The 18,615-nt window shown below is 36.9% G+C and overlaps 1 protein-coding gene across 1 annotated transcript in view; it reads right to left on the reverse strand.

The window, feature by feature from the left end:
* ASIC5 (acid sensing ion channel subunit family member 5) overlaps window positions 1-16,713 on the reverse strand; it is a 31,390-nt gene extending 14,677 nt beyond the window's left edge. Inside the window, exons 1-4 of the mRNA XM_045879370.2 lie at window positions 16,674-16,713; window positions 13,372-13,678; window positions 3,583-3,820; window positions 1,829-1,954 (exon numbers count right to left, since the gene is read on the reverse strand). Of these exons, the coding sequence (XP_045735326.2) occupies window positions 1,829-1,954; window positions 3,583-3,820; window positions 13,372-13,678; window positions 16,674-16,713 (711 nt within the window). The remainder of the gene's footprint in view (window positions 1-1,828; window positions 1,955-3,582; window positions 3,821-13,371; window positions 13,679-16,673) is intronic.
* Window positions 16,714-18,615: the final 1,902 nt, after the last annotated feature.

Genomic DNA, 18,615 nt, shown 5'->3' on the forward strand with positions numbered 1-18,615 from the left:
GTTATTAAAGATTTTCCTTGACTTACAATGAGGTTACATTCTGATAAACCCACTGTAAGGTGAAAATATCATAAATCAAAAATGAATTTAATACACTTAACTTACAGAACATTATAGCTTAGCCTAACCTATCTTAAACATGCTTAGAGCACTCACTTTGGCCCACAGTAGGGCAAAATCATCTAACACAAAGCCTATTTTCTAACAGAATGTTGAATATTTCATGTAATTTATTGCATATGGAACCGAAAGTGAGAACCAGAATGGTTTATGGGTACAGTATGGTTGCAAGTGTATCCGTTATTTATGCTGGTGATTGCGTGGCTACCCGGGAGCAGCCTCCGCCCAAAATCACAAGAGCGTGTCATACCACATATCACTAGCCTGAGAAAAGATCCAAATTCAAAATTTGAAGTATGACTTGACTGCATATGTATCACTTTTGCAGCATTGTAAAGTTGAAAAATTGTAAGTGGAGACATTGTTAAGTCAGGGACTGTCTGTAGTTGTAATTTTAGATTATAAGGAGAAAGATAGGGCTTGGGAATATGATGATTTTTCCTGTGAATGGGTCAACTGCATATGTAATTACATTTAGTAAACATGCTTAATATTCTATTTGTAACTCAGGACCCTATTTCTCCTGGGTCTGTTATGACTCTCTAAGAAACACTCAACTAGCTAGTCTGGACAAGTACTTAGGAGCCATTTACTTATGGAATATTACTTTGCATTTGCAGATTTTAATTGCATTCTAAAAATATTTGGGAAATTCTAGTTTGTAAAATTCATAATATAATATTTGAACAGACTATATGGCTAGTATTTAAATGACCTAGAAATATAAATCAAATATATGTACAATAAATATATATATATACATTTATATATAAAATCAAATATATATACATGCATTGTACTGTGCAGTACTTTGTTGGAACAAAAAGTGTCTTGAGTGGGGTGCAAGAGGAAGTTATGAAACATACCTTAAAGAAAAATTGTTTGAAAGTAGCCAATGGCCCCATTCACTTGGATTGGGAGATAGGATAGTTCAATGGGATTTGGGGAAACTAAGTTTATTTCTCAACTTCACATTAATCATATGATTTTGGATGCTTAATTTATCAGCATTTCAGAATCTTCATTTACAAAAGCACAGTAATGAAGCAGAATATCTCTACATGTGTAATACTAGGAACAGCTGTATCCCTTGGTGGGGGGAGCTCTACCAAGTACCCTTGAAGCTGACAACTACTGCATTGCTTAGGTGTCTGGACATCTGCCTCTCAGGCCTAAACACTTAAACTTCTTGGACCAATTACAAGTTTGTAGAAGCTAGGCTTAGGCAAAGTCAATTTATACAACATTCTTTATATAACAAGTATTTTTTAGTCATCCTTCAGACTATAGATTCCATGGTTTGTCAAATGTGCATAAATGACTTCTTTCTAAAACATATTGCCTTTTTTACATAAAAGTCTTTCTAAAAATATTCTTAAAATACATGAAGTCATTTTAAATTAACTATATACATTGTGACTTAGAAACTTCTGTCTTCCTTATTTTGTGGCATGAACATTTCTGGAGTCACAAAAATGACAGTCAGTAGTATAGTTAAAAATGTCCATGTTATGCCTCTAAATTTTGATTTTTTAATCTCCGAGTCAATATTTGCATCCATGGGACTCCAGACTAGGCTAACAAAAACTGAAGTAGTACCAACGGTGGGAACAGTATGACAGGGCAAAATATTTTGATCAAATCTTTTGAAACCCCTACACATTCCTGTTTGTCTTGACCCCTGGTGAGGTTTAAGAAAATTCAGTACCTGATTGACATTGAAGAGCAAGCTTAAGCCTCTTCCAGAGACACTGACTTTTTCCTTTGCTTGAATATTTTCTCCATGATTAAAAGTAAAACAATTTCCATATTCAGTGAAGACATGTGCAAAGTCCTCAATATGAAAATAATCCAAATGAAATGTAATTAGTTAGGTATTTTGGCCACTTTTGAAGTTTAAGTTGCTCTAACTTTAAAAAAAAATCAGATGTCTAAATGAGAAAGCAGAAATATCAGAAAGAATAGGTAATATGGTGATTCTGGTTTGTGTCCATTAATAGTTTGTATTTTTTTAATATGCACTTGTCAATCTGTATGTGATTATCTCATTGAGATTTTTTATGTAAATAAGCATGTTTTAAAAAGTTATTTGTTGGATATTTAGTAAGGATTCATGGAAACATGTATTCTTACCTATGGAGAAGGCTCTCACATCCTCTCTTTGAGGAACATTCCCCCCCCCCACCATGTTGGGGCAGCCAATCACATTGCTTTGCTTCTTGGGGGATCCTCTTCCTCCAAATGCCAATACCACAGAGGCACCCATATGATAAAAACTGGACCAATCTGAATACCCCACTCCCTCACTTCAGTGATTGGTTTAAGAATTGACATGTGTCCTAAGTAAAGCTGATCAGTCTTGCATGGAATTATTAAGAGGATACTGAAGGGTTAACCTATTATAATGAGAGGCGAGGGTTGTCAGCAGTCCTCATGGCTCTGTGAGGAAAATTCACACAGGAAAAAACCAACGTGAGTCATGAGAAAGAAAGAGAGAGAGAATGTTAATGATGTTGTCAAAGTGTTTTGGTTGAGCCTTTTCTGAAGCCAGTCCTACTCTTAAGAGTTCCCTGTTAATTAAACCAATGCATTCTTTCTACTCTTTAGCTTCCAGAGGTGGGTTTCTGTGAGTTGCAACTGAAAAATTCCTGTCTAATACAAAATTTCTTGGTGACAAGTTTAAACATGTTGGTTAGTAAATAACAAGCAACACAGAAGAACTTCTCTAAATTAAGAGTTTAGAAGTGGGCTTCATGTCAGTCAGATGTCTGTCAGGCCTTTTTTTGTCTGTTTTCTGTGTGCTAAGGAAGGCTACCAGAAGGATAAGGAATTGTGTCCCAGAATCATGAATTTGTGAAGTTTACTCAGAATCACCTAACAACACTTGCTACAGAATTACTGAAACTAGAACTAGGGTGTCAAAGTGCCTACATATACCTTTGCTAATATTTTCCAGGTATACCCAACATTTTATCTGAAATGTAAATTAATTATATAAAGGATAAAAACAGGATGTTATGAGTGATTAGAGAAATATATATAATTTTCACAGTCAAATGCTGGTGGCTGCTCATTTTCTACAGCCTCCAAGCGAAAAAAAAATTTTTTTTTGAATGTTGGCTCCTTAATGATAATAAAAATGCTATCTTGGAATATGTTATTGAAGAATGGGAAATATTAAAATATTCCCTTGGGTTAATTTTTTTTTTTTGGAGATTATCCTGCAATAAAAGTAATCAAAGATTTCTCTTCTCTATCTTCTCTTATCTAACTACCTGGAAAAAGAAATATGTCTCATGTGTATTCCACACCCCCTGATGTCATAAGGCTGAGCTAATGAAATATACTCTTTGAGCAAATTTAGATTGATTCCCCATGAAAGTAAACTTGATCTGAGTGTGAAACAGTACAGTGCAGTCGTTTATTATGTTGATGATATTTGAAGAAATATCAAATTGTTACCTGTGGACCACAGGGCTTTCCAAAAAAGTCACATTCCAACAGAGTGCTATTGTTGAGATAAAAACCATTTTCTTTTACAAACTCTGTAATGCTGAAGTCTTGATGACTTGCAAGAAAATCAATAGCTTCTTTAAAGCCAGTGTAATTGGACCTGATTTCCTGAAAACGGAGGACTTTGTATACCATATTCCATAAGAAAAAAATAACGCTAAATTTGGCTGCAGCTTCTGTTTGGAACCTATTAGTAAGAATAAAGGCAATATTTAGAATAGCAAACACTTATGACCTAGAGGACAGACATCAAACATCTTGACCCTATTAGCTTCTCCAGCTTATCTGCTACATTCTCCTTCATTCATAATACATTCAAGCAAAACTGAATTCCTAAGAGGTCTTTGCCACATCCTGCAATTTGCCTTGTATTTGAACGTGTTGTTTCATTTACCTAGAATACTTTCCAGACCTTGATCTGGATACATCCTAATGGATCTTCAAGATCTAACATGAAGAGAGAGGTGGGAATGTGAAGTTACTAAGAATATAGACTCAGGGGCCAGATTTCCCAGGTTCAAATCCCAGCTCTGTCATTGTGGCTTTGTACTGTGCCCATGTGGTTATGTTGGAACTATTTTCCAACATCTTCCTTGTATATATCTGGTTACAATGGTAGAGTGGGAACTTCAGTCTCAGACGCACTTTGTGGTACATCTCCTGACTCAGCTTGTTAGTTTGGGGCAACAACCAGGACTGGAGCCGCTTAATGGTATGACATCATTTCATTGAGACTCCGGTTTCCTCACTTGTAAAATCAGGGTATGTTAAAAACCTACCTCAAATGTTATTTTGATGATTAGGTTATTTTTCCTAAAACATTTAGAAGTGTGCCTGGAATATAGTGAGAGTCTCAACTATTCATGAAATTAATGCCCCCTTTATTGTCCAAATATTTTCCTGGCAATTAAAGCAGTAGGAACCTATTTGCCCTAACTACAATAAGTACGCTGTTAATTCCCTTCTGCTGAGCAATTTCTGCCTTGCCTTATGTATGGTTGTTTATTTGCGTACCATATATTCTTTTCAAAATTTGATTGGTATTTTCATATTTTGGATATTATGTAAGTCTTGAAACTGAACAAACACTCTCCATTCAAATTTACTGCTGGAAAGCATAGAATGAAGAGTATATCCACTCTTGCTAAGTACACAGAGCCATGTGGTGCTTGGGTTGTGTGTATGTGACCTCACTCCTGGACTTCTTTTCTGACCCAGATTTTATATTTTACCTTCACTTTCTATTATCTTTTGCTTTCTCCTACAAGCCACATTAAACCCTTTTTCAGTCAAGGTAGAGCATATATAAAACAAAACATGGAAAATAAAAAACACACCCAAACCAGCATCGTACATCCTTTTAGAGATGAGAAACTGTTTTCATGGTCAAGTCTAAATAGAATCTCTTACTTAACCAGCTTTGAACCTTGAAGGCCTGCCTTATAGCCACCAGCCCAGGCTCTAGAATCCTATACATATCCTCTTTTGACTTCCCCTTTCCTTAGAGACACTATTAACTGATGGTGGTATTCTGCCTAACGAGAGTATATCCAACAACCTTGCTTTTCTTGGTCAAATGTGTTTCTAGTGATCTTTGGGGAGTTAACAGTCTACATTTGTAAGTGATTTGGGGTGGGGGTGGATCACAGTGGTAGACCTAATTGAGGAATGGACCTTGAACTTCCTTCAGCTTTCTATCTCTCTGAATGATGACACCATACCAGGGATCTGCTCCAAAGCCCTGCAACTTTGGGGGTTCTACCCAGGCTGATAGTAATGTTCACTGGATTCTTTTCAAAACGACTATGCAGAGAAAAGAAAGAATTCTCACACGTGTAGGAGGTATAAATAAAATAAATGAAGAGGGTAAAAGGGAGGGCATTTTAAAATATTCTTTTGAAATGATTTTTTTATTACATCAAAATAGTTGAGACCATGAGGGCGATTTAGGCTGATGAACTAGACTTAATGAATAAAGTTAACAATGTTTGGAACAAAGGAAGTAAAAAAATTGAGACATATTGTTCAGCCTAACACCAAAGTGTCTTGCTCTGAGTCTTTCCGACTTTAATTTAAATTTCTAAACCTGCCCACGTCTATTCTTTCAGAAATCTTGCTTAGTTAGAGTTTGGCTTACTCTTTTATTTAACATATACTAGTAAGAGGTTGGCAAAAGAAGACACTAATAAAAATGCATTGCTTTGTTGCAACAAGTTAGTAAGTGATAGCCAGTTACAGAATGCATGTGGGAATGTCTCTACCCACCCCAGATTTGGGGACACAAAGGCACACGTTCCATCTGCTGTCCAAGTTGATGCCTGATTCAGCCCTTCATCAGATCCCACCAAAACAGATCGAAGCCTAGCATGTATTAACAAGAAATGTATATTTTGCAGATCATTTTATGGAGAGGAAAAATAGGGAAGAATGTCTGCTGTTTGGATTCTCCTATGAGCCAATTTTAGTCTCTTACAGTTCTCTACAGAAATAAAATCTTTGACATGTGCTCATTTTATCTTTGTATAAGAGTCATGATTTTATCTTTGATTTAAAATCCCTTACCTCATATTTAAACAGTAGATTTGGAATAAACCAAGAAGCACAGTGACTACTGGGAAAATAAACGGAACTTGAGTTACTCATTCTAATACAATAGCTCAAATAACATCCGTATTCACTATATCCAGTCATTATTTCTGTTTTTATTCTTTATTTATTTTATTTCTGTGTTTAGCAGAAGAAAACAAATTTCAGAGGTTTTGTTGTTGTTGTTGTTGTTGTTGTTGTTGTTGTTTTGTTTCTTTACCAAATATGATATAATGGAAATCTGTGATTAATTTTATGCTGAAGATAGTTTAGTGAACAGGTTTAACACAGGAACATCTGAGAGAACCTAGAATAGATCCCACAGGAACAAAACCACACGCAGTATTGCAATTCCTGGAATTTATTGTGAGGTGTGATTTTTATAAACCTCTGCCAAATGTATCCTAATGAGTTTAAGTCCTCTTTATTTAGTCATTGCTTCGTGGGAAAGAACTTTTCAAGATTAAAACTAATAAGTATTTTTCAGTCAACTGTGAATGAAACTATACCTACAAACCCAGCTGTGTTGGCAATTCAGCATGAATATATAAAGAAGGTTAATTTTGATGAAACAATTGACAAATTTGCAAAAGGCTGAAAAACGGAAGCTACGATGCTACAATTATTCATCACACTGACAGATCCAAAATAAAGTTCTTTTCTTTTTATTTCAAAAGTACATTAATGTTAAAAATTATCAATGTATTACTTTTTTCCTGTTTTTGTATTATATTTACTTAATTAAATTTTTTTAGAACAAATACATAGAGGCCATTTTGCTGTATGTTTAATTTCATAATTGTAACTGAAAATAATTTTGTTATATAAAGGAGGGGAATGTTACAAAAATTATCTACTCTAGGCCGTCATATACCTTGCACAGGCCCCTGAGACCCATGATAAAAAGTAAACCCTTCCTAATAATCTGAGAAAAATCTGAGAAAATTTCCTCATCTCAGGTATCGATTCCTGCTGATAAGGTAGTTTAGAAAGAGTACAGATATTAGGAGCCAACAGCAGACCTTTTTTCCAGTCCCTAACTAGTGACTTTAAGAAAATAGCAATGGGCGGTGCCTGGGTGGCTCAGTCATTAAGCGTCTGCCTTCGGCCAGGTCATGATCCCAGGGTCCTGGGATCGGGCCCTACATCGGGCTCCCTACTCAGCGGGAAGCCTGCTTCTCCCTCCCCCACTCCCCCTGCTTGTGTTCCCTCTCTCGCTGTGTCTTTCTCTGTCAAATAAATAAATAAGATCTTAAAAAAAAAAAAAAAGGAAATCGCAATCGTACGCTTTACTTTCTCTCGTGTGAATTGGAGGCAATGCAGCTTAGAATAATGGTCTTCAGACTGGGACATGTATTGACCTGAGGGTACGCATGCACAGTCAGTTTTAAGGGAATAAATTTCCAGATCTTCAACTTTCACCTAAGGTTTAAAAAGAGCCTGTGTTCACAATGGTACTTTTCCCATTTATGAGAGTTTTTACCTGTCACTCATCATAAATCTTAGCATATACTAATGCATACTGGTGTTTGGCAAACTCAGAGCTTCTAGTAGACCCTACACAATTAAATTGTATCTTGCCTCAGAAAAGACCCTAAGAATTAATCAAGGCTCCTTACATTTTGTCTTGCTTTGTCATGCACATATTTCTGATTAGGGTGAAGCTTGGCGTTAGACACGAGGGGTTTGAGCACTTGCTGGGATCTTCTGAATTGAGAAAAGCTATAGTAGTACAGAGTAGTACAATTTGTTATTTTAAATGTAGCTGGGTTATTCTGTGCGACTTCTCGATTATTGAGAAAATCAAGTAAAGTCCGTAGATAACAATTTATGTGATTTATATCAATGTGCTTTATGCAATAAAATCGCTAAAACTTCATGGAATCACATAAAATATTTATTCTTATGACCGTCGATCCTTATCCTACTCTATCTCGTAAAATTTATAATATTTTTGATCTCCTAAAATAAGAAATAAACTTATTTAAAACTACAGTTTAAAATTTAGATATCAATTTAAAATATGCATGTAGAATAAATAGTTTTTCAAAGTTCCATTATATGGCCCAAGAACTAAAACGTTTGAAGACCACTGGCTTTGAGAACCAGACAGTAGACGGCTTGAGTCCTTTCCCTCATCAGCCAGTAATTTGCTGAACTATATTGAGTAAGATGCTCATATACTGAGATTCAAAGTATCTACCTATAAAACTAAACTCTGGGAGATGAAAATATCTCCTACCCCTACAGTACAGTTGTCACCTAAGTTCTTTGTCATCTAAGAAAGAATAACTCCCTTATAATTAAGAATTTCCCTATTCTGTAACTATAGTTTCTAAAATATTGAATATATATATTTTTTTTTGGTCTGGGTATTTATGGTATCTAACTGAGCTAGAATACACTATCAGTTTTTTTTTAAGATACACCAACACAAGAGCCTAAATCATTGATTTGTGATTTGAGCTATGCAAAATGAATTACATTTTTATACTAAAAATTATGAAAATACATATATCATAGATTATTAAATATTTTCTTTGAGATCTTTCTTTATTTCTAGAACAGGTGCTTGCAGCTATAAATTTCCCTGTCAGCATGGCTTCAGTGGCATCCCATAATTCTTTTAAAAGATTTTCTTTATTTATTTGAGAGAGAGAGAGAGAGAGAGAAAGCGCATGCAAGCGGGGGGAAGGGGAGGAGTAGAGGGAGAGGGACAAGCAGACTCTGCCCTGAGCTTGAAGCCTGCCTTGGGACTCTATCCCATGACTCCGAGATCAGGACCCAAGCCAAAATCAAGAGTCAGATCCTCAACTGACTGAGCCATCCAAGCACCCTGGCATCCCATAAGTTTTGTTATGTTGTATCCTCATTTTTCATTCACCTCAGAGTATTGTCTAATATTTTATTTCTTCTTTGACTTGTTGGCTATTAGGGTGTTTAATATCCACACCTCAGTTTCTTTCTATTAATGATTTCTGATTTCACTCTATTGCTGTTGATGGACATACTCAGAATGATTTCAGATCTTTTGAATTTATCGAAGTTTATTTTATGGCCTTGCCATAAATGTTTCACGTTCACTTGAGAAGAGTGTGTATTCTGCGGCTATGGCATGGAATGGCCCACAGATTCTTTTAGGTCTAGTTTGTTTCTGGTTTATATGGATGTTCAAGTCTGCTCAGTCTTTCGTTTCCTTGTTGAGCTTCTGCTCTGTTGTTCTACTGATTACTGAAAGTGGGGTACTGAAGTATGCAACTGTATATGTTGAATTATATCTTCCTGAGAGATCACCCCTTTTATCATTATAAACTGACTCTCTTTATCTCCAGTAACATACTTTGTTTTAAATTCAATAATGAGAACAATGCATGGGAGTCCCTGTTGCTCCACATTCTTCACCGGGATGTGAGGTCTCTTTTAGATTTTGGCCATTCTGATACGTGTCTAGTGGTATCTCATTGTTATATTAATTTGTATTTCCCTGATGACATTTGATGTGGAGCATCTTTTTAGGTGCTCAATTGTCACCTGTACATTTTCTTTGGTGAGGTATTTGTTAATGTCTTGGACTCGTTTTTTAATCAAGTTTTTCTTATTTTTAAGTTTTAATAGGTCTCTGTGTGTTCTGGATAACAGTCCTTTATCAGATATGTCTTTGGCAAATATTTCTCTCATTTTGTGGTTTCTCTTTTCATTATCTTAATTTCTCCAGGGCATAGACTGACCTGCAGTCTAATCTAATTAAGTGTGGGCCCCTTTAAAGGAGTAGATTTTGAGGCCAGTCTTTGAGAGTTCTTCTAACCCCAGGAGAACTCTTCTTGTATATCTCTTCTCTCTATTCTTACGAAAAACTAGCTGGCCTATAGTTTAGTTTGTTCTCATAAACCTACTAACCTCCTCTGAATTGTTTACCACCAAAATCTCTGTTGTTTTGAGGGCATCCTTAGGCTTGAACCATACACTCTGTTACAAGCCAAGTTGAATTTCACCACACTCTGTTACAAGAAGAGTTCCATTAGGGAGAACGGCAGACTTCTTTGTTCTTATGGCCCGCCTCTCCCACTGGGTAAAATATTTATAAGCAGCATTCTGGACAGGGCAGTGGTTTATAGTCTTCTGACCATGGCTCTCTCAGTGTGGAACCTCCACCCTTGAGCAGGCTGAGGTGAAGGCAATTAAGTGTTCTGGTCTACCATGCCCAGGGTAGAGCTTCTACCCTGTAAGTGGGAGTCACGAGTAATGGAACTCCCGGTCTCTTACCTGTACACATCTAGAATTTAGCCTTTGCAATATGAAGTTGAACTGAATGAGTAGTGCTGGCAGCCTGCATTTCCTGGCGCACAGTGTAGCCCTTGACTGGAAAGTGGGAAGAGACAGAGCCCTGTCTTTTTGGTCAGACCCACCTAGACCTTAGCTTCACGTCATGTCAAGAGAGAAGGGAGAGGTTTGTGGCACAAGTTCTATAGACTTTCGCTGTTCTTACTGAGATTTAGTGGATTTTTTTTTTTAAATAAGTGTTTCTTCATTTGCTATATTCCCCGAGGACAATTTCCAGAGACTTTAATGGTTCCTTTAAAAAAATGTATTTAGGTACATTTTATTATATTCTAAATATTGTAGTAGATACAATGATTTTCTCTTTTTTCTACTAATTCTTTTATTTATTTTTATTTTTTTATTTTTTAAAGATTTTATTTATTTATTTTAAGAGAGAGACACAGTGAGAGAGGGAACACAAGCAGGGGGAGTGGGAGAGGGAGAAGCAGGCTTCCCGCTGAGCAGGGAGCCCGATGCGGGGCTCGATCCCAGGACCCTGGGATCATGACCTGAGCTGAAGGCAGACGCTTAACGACTGAGCCACCCAGGCGCCCCACTACTAATTCTTTTAAAAAACTTTATTTTATGTGATAGGAACACTGAACAGAGAGATCTACTCTCTTAACAAATCTAAGTGTACCATTCAGTATTGTTGATTATAGGTACAATGCCGCCCAGCAGGTCTCTAAAGCTTCTTTGTCTTGTATAACTGAAACTTTATGCTTATTGATTACTAACTGCCCATTTCCATTCCCTTTCCCTCAGTCCTTGGCAACCACCATTCTACTCTTTGATTCTATGAATTTAATTATTTCAGATACATTACGTAAGTGGAGTCATGTAGTATTACCTTTTTGTGATTTCATTTAGCATAGTGTCCTCAAGATTTATCCATGCTGTCTCATATTGCAGAACTTCCTTCTTTTATAAGGCTGAATAATATATCAGTGTATGCACATAACACGTTTTGTTTATCCATTTATCTATCAATGGGCATTCAGATTATTTCCACATTTTAGGTATTATGAATACTGTTGCAATCAATATGGGAGTGTTAGTATCTCTTTGAGATCTTGTTTTAAATTCTTGTGGATATATACTTGAAGTGAAATTGCTGGATTATATGGTAAATCTATTTTTAATTTTTTGAGAAGCCTCTGCGCTGTTTTCCATAGTGGATGCTCCCTTGTGCATTCCCACCAACAGTGTACAAAGATTACAATTTCTTCACATTCTCACCAACACTTGCTGTCTTTGTTTTTGTTTTGTTGTTGTTGTTTTTTTATATAATAGCTATCCTGACAGGTGTGAAGTGATATCTAATTGTGTTGTTTATTTGCATTTCTCTGATGTTTAGAGACGTTGAGGGTTTTTTTTTTTTTTAATATATACCTGTTGGCCATTTATATGTCTTCTTCTAAGAAATGTCTATTCAAATCCTTAGTACGTTTTTAAATTGGGTCATTACGTTTTAGGGGTTTTTTATTTGTTTGCTATTGAGGTGTAGGAGTTCTTTATATTTTGATGATTTACCCCTCAATGATTGCTTTTTTTAAAAATATATATATATATTTATGTATATAAATATATATATATATTACCAGTTACGGTTGTTTCTCTGAAGAGAAGGTCTGTGAAATTCCTTATACTGCCATTCTCAAAATAGCATATACATTTTATTTTAATAACAGATATCTTCAACCAACCTTTGCTTGTATTAGAACACAGACCATTTAACATAGACAATAGTTTTAAAAACCTTTGAGGGGTGGGTTGATTTGCTTTTACTCTTGACACACACCTTGACACATATCTAGTAGTCACACAAACATGCTATAATATCTAATACATATGGAACACCTGTCCAAGGAAGATCCCAGGAATGAGACAAAATGGTATATTTCTTATCTCATCTAATGTAAAAGCAAACGAAGCTCAGAAGATTAAGTGGCTTGTCCATGAACAGGTAGTGGATCGGTGGTGGTTCTTAAGGAAATCAACCCCCCCCACCACCTCCCAGATAAATCCTACACGTGATCTTTCAGGCTCATCCATAGGCAAATACAGGGCTTTCTCTGGAAGGCCTCTTGGGGGACAGCTACCCTCCTACAGGAGACTTAGGGTAATTGTTGAATTGCTGTTTTCTGGAGGGAGTTGTAGTTAAGGACTCAAGAGCAGCAGAACATTAAACCAAGTGTGAGGCTCTTCGAGCTCGGGGCCCTGTGTGACTGCACACGTCAGACGTCCATGAAGCTGGCCCCTCTCTGTTACATTAAAGGTCTCATCGTGAATGCATCCGAACATTTCCTGTCTCCAAACTACTTTTGCTCAGTGGTTCCCTCTTCAGGTTCTTCCTCATCCCCACCTAGAAACCGCTGTTTAGCAGATGTCTAGGGCATCCTTGATACTCGACTTCTGTGATACCCCAAACATAGCCCATCACCTGTCCCCTGTGCTTTCAGAGCCCTAGAGCATACTTTATGGTACTGCACAATGACCATGCATATTGCATTGTGATTGTTCATGTTTCTCTCTTTTTTGCCGATTAACAAACTCTTTAATCACAAGGATCCAGACTTTTACGTTGATCTAACCACAAGATTTGGTGTGCTGCCTAGTAAATAATTGTGGAAAGAGAGAAGGAAGAAAAGAAAGAAGAAATCAAACACGCTTCTTTGCCCTCCTAAATTTGGGTTTTTAAGTATAATTTAAGAACTTGATGGGTTTAGATACATTAAATATCACATAATAAAACTCTATATTTCAGTGATACAAGAAAGGTTATACTAACAAAGTTATAGAGACTTATTATACTAAAAGAGGAATTTTTACCTGTTTAAATTACAAAATGTCACAGCTGGGAAGTCGATCTTTTCCACATACTGAACCTCTATAGACGTCGTGGTGGGCCACGTGAAGTAGTTGACCAAGCGACTGTAGATCTGCCATATGACGAGTAAGACTGAGCCCAAGACCACCACCAACCAGATCAGCTTTCGAATTTTGCTCTGGTTGCGAACGATATTGTGCACCCCGTGAAAGGAAGTGGAGATGGCAAAGTCATGGTCAAACTTCTTTCGATCAGTGGGAGATGGCAGCGGTTTCTTGGAAAGCCATAGCTTTATCTTTTCCAAGAGTCCTTACGTTTAACGAAATAATGAAACAAACAAAAGTAGTGAGTCAGAAATCCTCAAAGCTGTCTGCGAGAAACATAACTCAAAGAAGTTCAAACAGGTTACCCTTTGTATGTATAATACATAAATATTCCAAATTCATCTTGGGTTCCATGGTTTCTTTAGGTATCAAGATGGAGACATGTTGATGGCATGGGTCTGATCAAATGGGCAGTTTGCAACTCATAATTTTCAAAAAATTAGCTCTCATTTTTTAATACAATTTCTTGGGGTGCCTGGGTGGCTCAGTCGGTTAAGTGGCTGCCTTCAGCTCAGGTCAAAATCCCAGGGTCCTGGGATCTGGTTGGGCTCCCTGCTCAGCAGGGAGTCTGCTTCTCCCTTTCTCTCTGCCCCTCCCCCTGCCACTGCATGCTCTCTTTCAAATAAATAAATAAAATCTTAAAAATAAATAAATAAATAAATAAAATACAGTTTCTTGTGGAAGAATCACAAAGTCCCTTAGATGTCATGAGCAAAACCAGGCTGATTCTTCTGAGGGTAGTAAGTGGGGCTAAAAAGCAATCTGATCTACAGTAGTGTATTATGTGGCTGAACTTCTGTAGCTCCCTAGGCTTTGAAACACAACTATTTTACTTCAGTTGGCTAATTTAGTCTGGAATATCTAAAGTTGCATTATCAGTTAAGCAGTGTATCTTCAGCCTCTTGAGAAAGTGAATTAATTCTTTCAATAGTGTCAGTAATCAGTCACCTCATGTTTATTTATATTGACTGATAAGGACTGGTAAAGGTGGCCCTAATTTTTTTTCTGGCGGTATAGAACATATTCCGAGTTTTCTGTTGTTTTAATTTGTTTTTATTTTTCTGTAGAAGATATGGAGAATTTTTTCGCTGAAGGAAGGCTGCGAACAGCTCAAAGGATGAGATGGTCTTTGAAACAGAAATAACAGGTTCCTGGTCTAGGCCTTGCCTCTTATAACCTGTGCTACTGTTCAGACACTGTGCCAAGTTCCTTCATCTTTCTAATACTTGGTTCCTCTTTGGGCGCCTGGGTGGCTCAGTTGGTTAGGCGACTGCCTTCAGCTCAGGTCATGATCCTGGAGTCCCAGGATCGAGTCCCACATCGGGCCCCTGCTCAGCAGGGAGTCTGCTTCTCCCTCTGACCCTCTCCCCCTTGTGTTCTCTCTCTCTCTCTCTCAAATAAATAAATAAAATCTTAAAAAAAAAATACCTGGTTCCTCTTCCATCTGAGAGGCGAACAGTCTTTGCCTCATGAGTTTGTTGTGAATATTAAATAAGATAATACCTGGGGATGGCTTGGCGTATCATCTGAACCATGGTAAGTACTCAATTTGTCTTGCTGTTTTTGTTATTCTGCTAATTTAGTAGTGACGTGGCAAGTGGTAAAATATTCAGGGAGTTTTAAACATTGTCTACAATTCTTATTTATGAGTTCTTTTTTTTTTTTTTAAAGATTTTTATTTATTTATTCATGAGAGACAGAGAGAGAGAGAGAGGCAGAGGGAGAAGCAGGCTCCCAAGGAGCAGAGAGCCCGATGTGGGACTCGATCCCAGGACTCTGGGATCATGACCTGAGCCGAAGGCAGACGCTCAACCATCTGAGCCACCCAGGCGCCCAAGAAATGAGTTCTTAATGGCCTCACAAATGCTCGTAATTAAGTGAATTGATGTTTATATTTTTTGCTTCAAGAAGTATGATTTCTGTCATCTGATCAGCATTAATTTATTTCTAAAAGGTTTCAATGTGGCTTATCATTAAATCATGATTTAATACTTCATAGGTCCCAGTCAATGAGCTGAGTTTATGTCATGATATATAAAAGGTACCTATAAGCATTTTCTAAGGGACTCCATTTCATCTGCAGTGTTAGGACAGAAGTACAAATTATATTAAAATTATTTTACAGACTATACACTAAGGAGGAAATTTTGTATTCATCTGATTAGCTTGAGTTTAGACAAAAATTTTGTAATAGTCCCACATACTGTTGTTTTTCATATTGAATTAGGTAATGTATATATAAAGTAACGGGCACAATCCCAGGGCAGAATCAGAAATATAAGAAAAGCTATTATTTTTATTCCCTAGCAAAATAAATTTAACAGTGTTCTTTTGTGTATTATGTAGCCATTAGTTACAAACACGAAGAAATGACTCTTACAGAAGGACAACTCAGTCTCTGGGCATCTGGCCCCCTTCCTAGTATGGAGCTCAAAGCTGTTCAAAAGGGAAGAGTAATCTAGTAATCAGTAACTGGCCAACCAAAGTATTGCTGTTTGCAAGCATTACCCTGAAAAATATGTTTCAGGCTTATTTGTTGAAAATCAGCGTGTTTAATATAGATCTGCTCCTTGACAATTGCTTTGGTTTTACTGGAATATTCTTAATCATTTGCTAAGGTTTTAAAAGAATTTTGTAAATAATTACTATTGTACACGAATAGTGAAGAAACAAGGTGAAATATTACCATGAGGAAGGTTAAAATTGGTTTAATAAATGGCACACCAGAGTGCCTGCAAAGCAAAGGAAAAGTCTTACTTTCCTGAACAAAGTAAACACTACGTAATTATGGCAAGTGGCCCTTGCATTGAACACTGATCTTTATAGAGGCATTTTGAGGAACATCAAACATGTTTGGCTGTATTTTTAAAAGTAAAACTTGTAGGCACATGATAAATAGAAACCAAAAAAAAAACAAAAAAAAAAAAACAACAAAAAAACCCCCCAAAAGCACACGAAAAAGAAAAACAAACAAAACCAAAAATAGATTCTAGCATATGGTAATATTTTACAACTATTTTCGTTCAACTCCCTCATACAAATTGCTTCTTTCCTATGTAACAAACACTATTACTCATATCCATGAAATATTGGAAATCAGACTTCCCAAATGAAAAAACTAATCCCCCTTTCCCTTGGCTAATGTCTAACCTGTAGGAATGAACATGGTAACCGCTCTGAGGAGTTGACTCCTTACCCACCTTTCTCAGCGGATGCTTTTGGTTTCTCAGTCTGCTCCATTCTCAAGTTCAGCATGCAGAGTCCTTGGTGTATATCCAATTTTCATCAGTAACCATATTCATTTTGTGGCCTTTATATAAAATACAGCAGTTGAGGTTGTAAAACATGGGGGCAATTTAAATGTTTGTGTTGCTATGTTTTGCCTCATACAACACATAATCTGCAAACCAAAAATGCTGGCAGAACTAGCTATGGGTATTTATGGACTGATGAGAAGCCATCTTAGAGTGAAACCAAAAAATATAATTAGGAAATCGTTTTCTCAGAATTAAAGAGAGAATCCCGACAGAAATCTGTGGCTTTAGAATCACCCCTGAGCAGCCTAGTGATGCACCTGGACGAGAGCCGCCTCTTTTATTTCTACCTCTCTTTTTATCCTGCTTTGAATCAAAACACAGTTGAAATGAAATTTGGGGGGTAAAAATGTCTTTTTCCGGTTGAAGTTACTTTCTTATTATACAAATGAAACTGTTTTAAACAAAAATAGTAATCAATGACAATGACAAAATAAAACATTAGAAAACTTCTCCTCCAGAAGTAATGATTGCCAGAAGCATACAAATTCAGTAAAACACAAAGGCCAATTATTTGTTCATATTAACATTTTTGAGAAGTTATTAGAACTTATTATATTAAATAATAAACTGGAAAATATGCATGATTGTGTATAAATGGCACCACCTGTTGACACAACTGAGGAACTGCATGTGTCTCTGCTTGGAGCCTAGTGTTTGGTAACACTAACCATTAACATGGCTATATATATATATATATATTAAGATTTTTTATTTATTTATTTGACAGAGAGAGACACAGCGAGAAAGGCAACACAAGCAGGGGGAGCGGGAGAGGGAGAAGCAAGCCTCCCGCCGAGCAGGGAGCCCGATGCGGGGCTTGATCCCAGGGTCCTGGGATCAGGACCTGAGCCCAAGGCAGACCCTTAACGACTGAGCCACCCAGGCGCCCCATGGCTAGATATATTTTACATATATTTCCTTGGAAACTCAGTACTATAAGTTAAAACTAGTGTTATACGGAAGCAAGCTAAGAAATTTCAAGGGATGTAAATGAAAGTCCTGGGATGACTTCCCCAACAAATTAAAGATTTCAGGAAGAGGGTCAATCTCATGATGTATGGATTTCTCTATGAAAGAGGTCCTCTCTGGGGTTACATTACAACCTCAGCTAGAGTATTTTAAAATTTGGTTATACCTGAGAGGAATAACAGCTGACTTACTTATTCACCTTTCCTTCCCTTCCTGTTGTGCCTCATTTCTTCATCCTACTCTCTTTCCAGAGCAGTTGGGGAGCCCTGGGATGAACCAGGTAACAGATTAGAGTGCTAAGTAGGCCTAATTATCAGTTATCCACTGTTTGAACTTCCAAGGGTAGAGTCATTAGCTGATTCAAGGAGGGAACAGACTGGTAGGAAGGGGGCCTAGTCCAGAAAAAACAGTCCAGGTGGAGAACAATAATAAAGAGGGAGGGGAGAGGGGTTCCTATGAGGGGGGCGGGGGTGAGGGAAGAAAAATCAAGAGAAAAACAGTCTTCCAAAGCTATATTTCATTTGCTTCATGGTTTAACCAAGTCTCGGAAATAACTAGCAATTTTCTTAAGGTTTCTTCATGTTTTCACTCCCACTTCATTTCCTCTTTCTTGGTGCCCACACCTTTAGTTATTTCCCCACAATGGTTTAGTGCATTAGAGAGAGAGAAAAAGAGTGCAACAGAAAGGAAGGCGAACAGGCAAGATCTCTCCTTTTTTTTTTTTTTTTTTTTTGCCTATCTTTTACTTAATAAAGAAGAAAAGAAAAGAAAGCATCTTCTTTTTTTTTGTATTTGCTCAAACTCGTCCCTCTCTTCTGGGACATTTAAAAATGATGAAAGTATTTACCCCTGCTTG

The sequence above is a fragment of the Mirounga angustirostris genome, unplaced genomic scaffold, assembly GCF_029215605.1.
Source record: "Mirounga angustirostris isolate CCGP_5_RB_7025 unplaced genomic scaffold, mMirAng1.0.hap1 SCAF_2, whole genome shotgun sequence".
In the NCBI taxonomy this organism is placed as follows: domain Eukaryota; kingdom Metazoa; phylum Chordata; class Mammalia; order Carnivora; family Phocidae; genus Mirounga; species Mirounga angustirostris.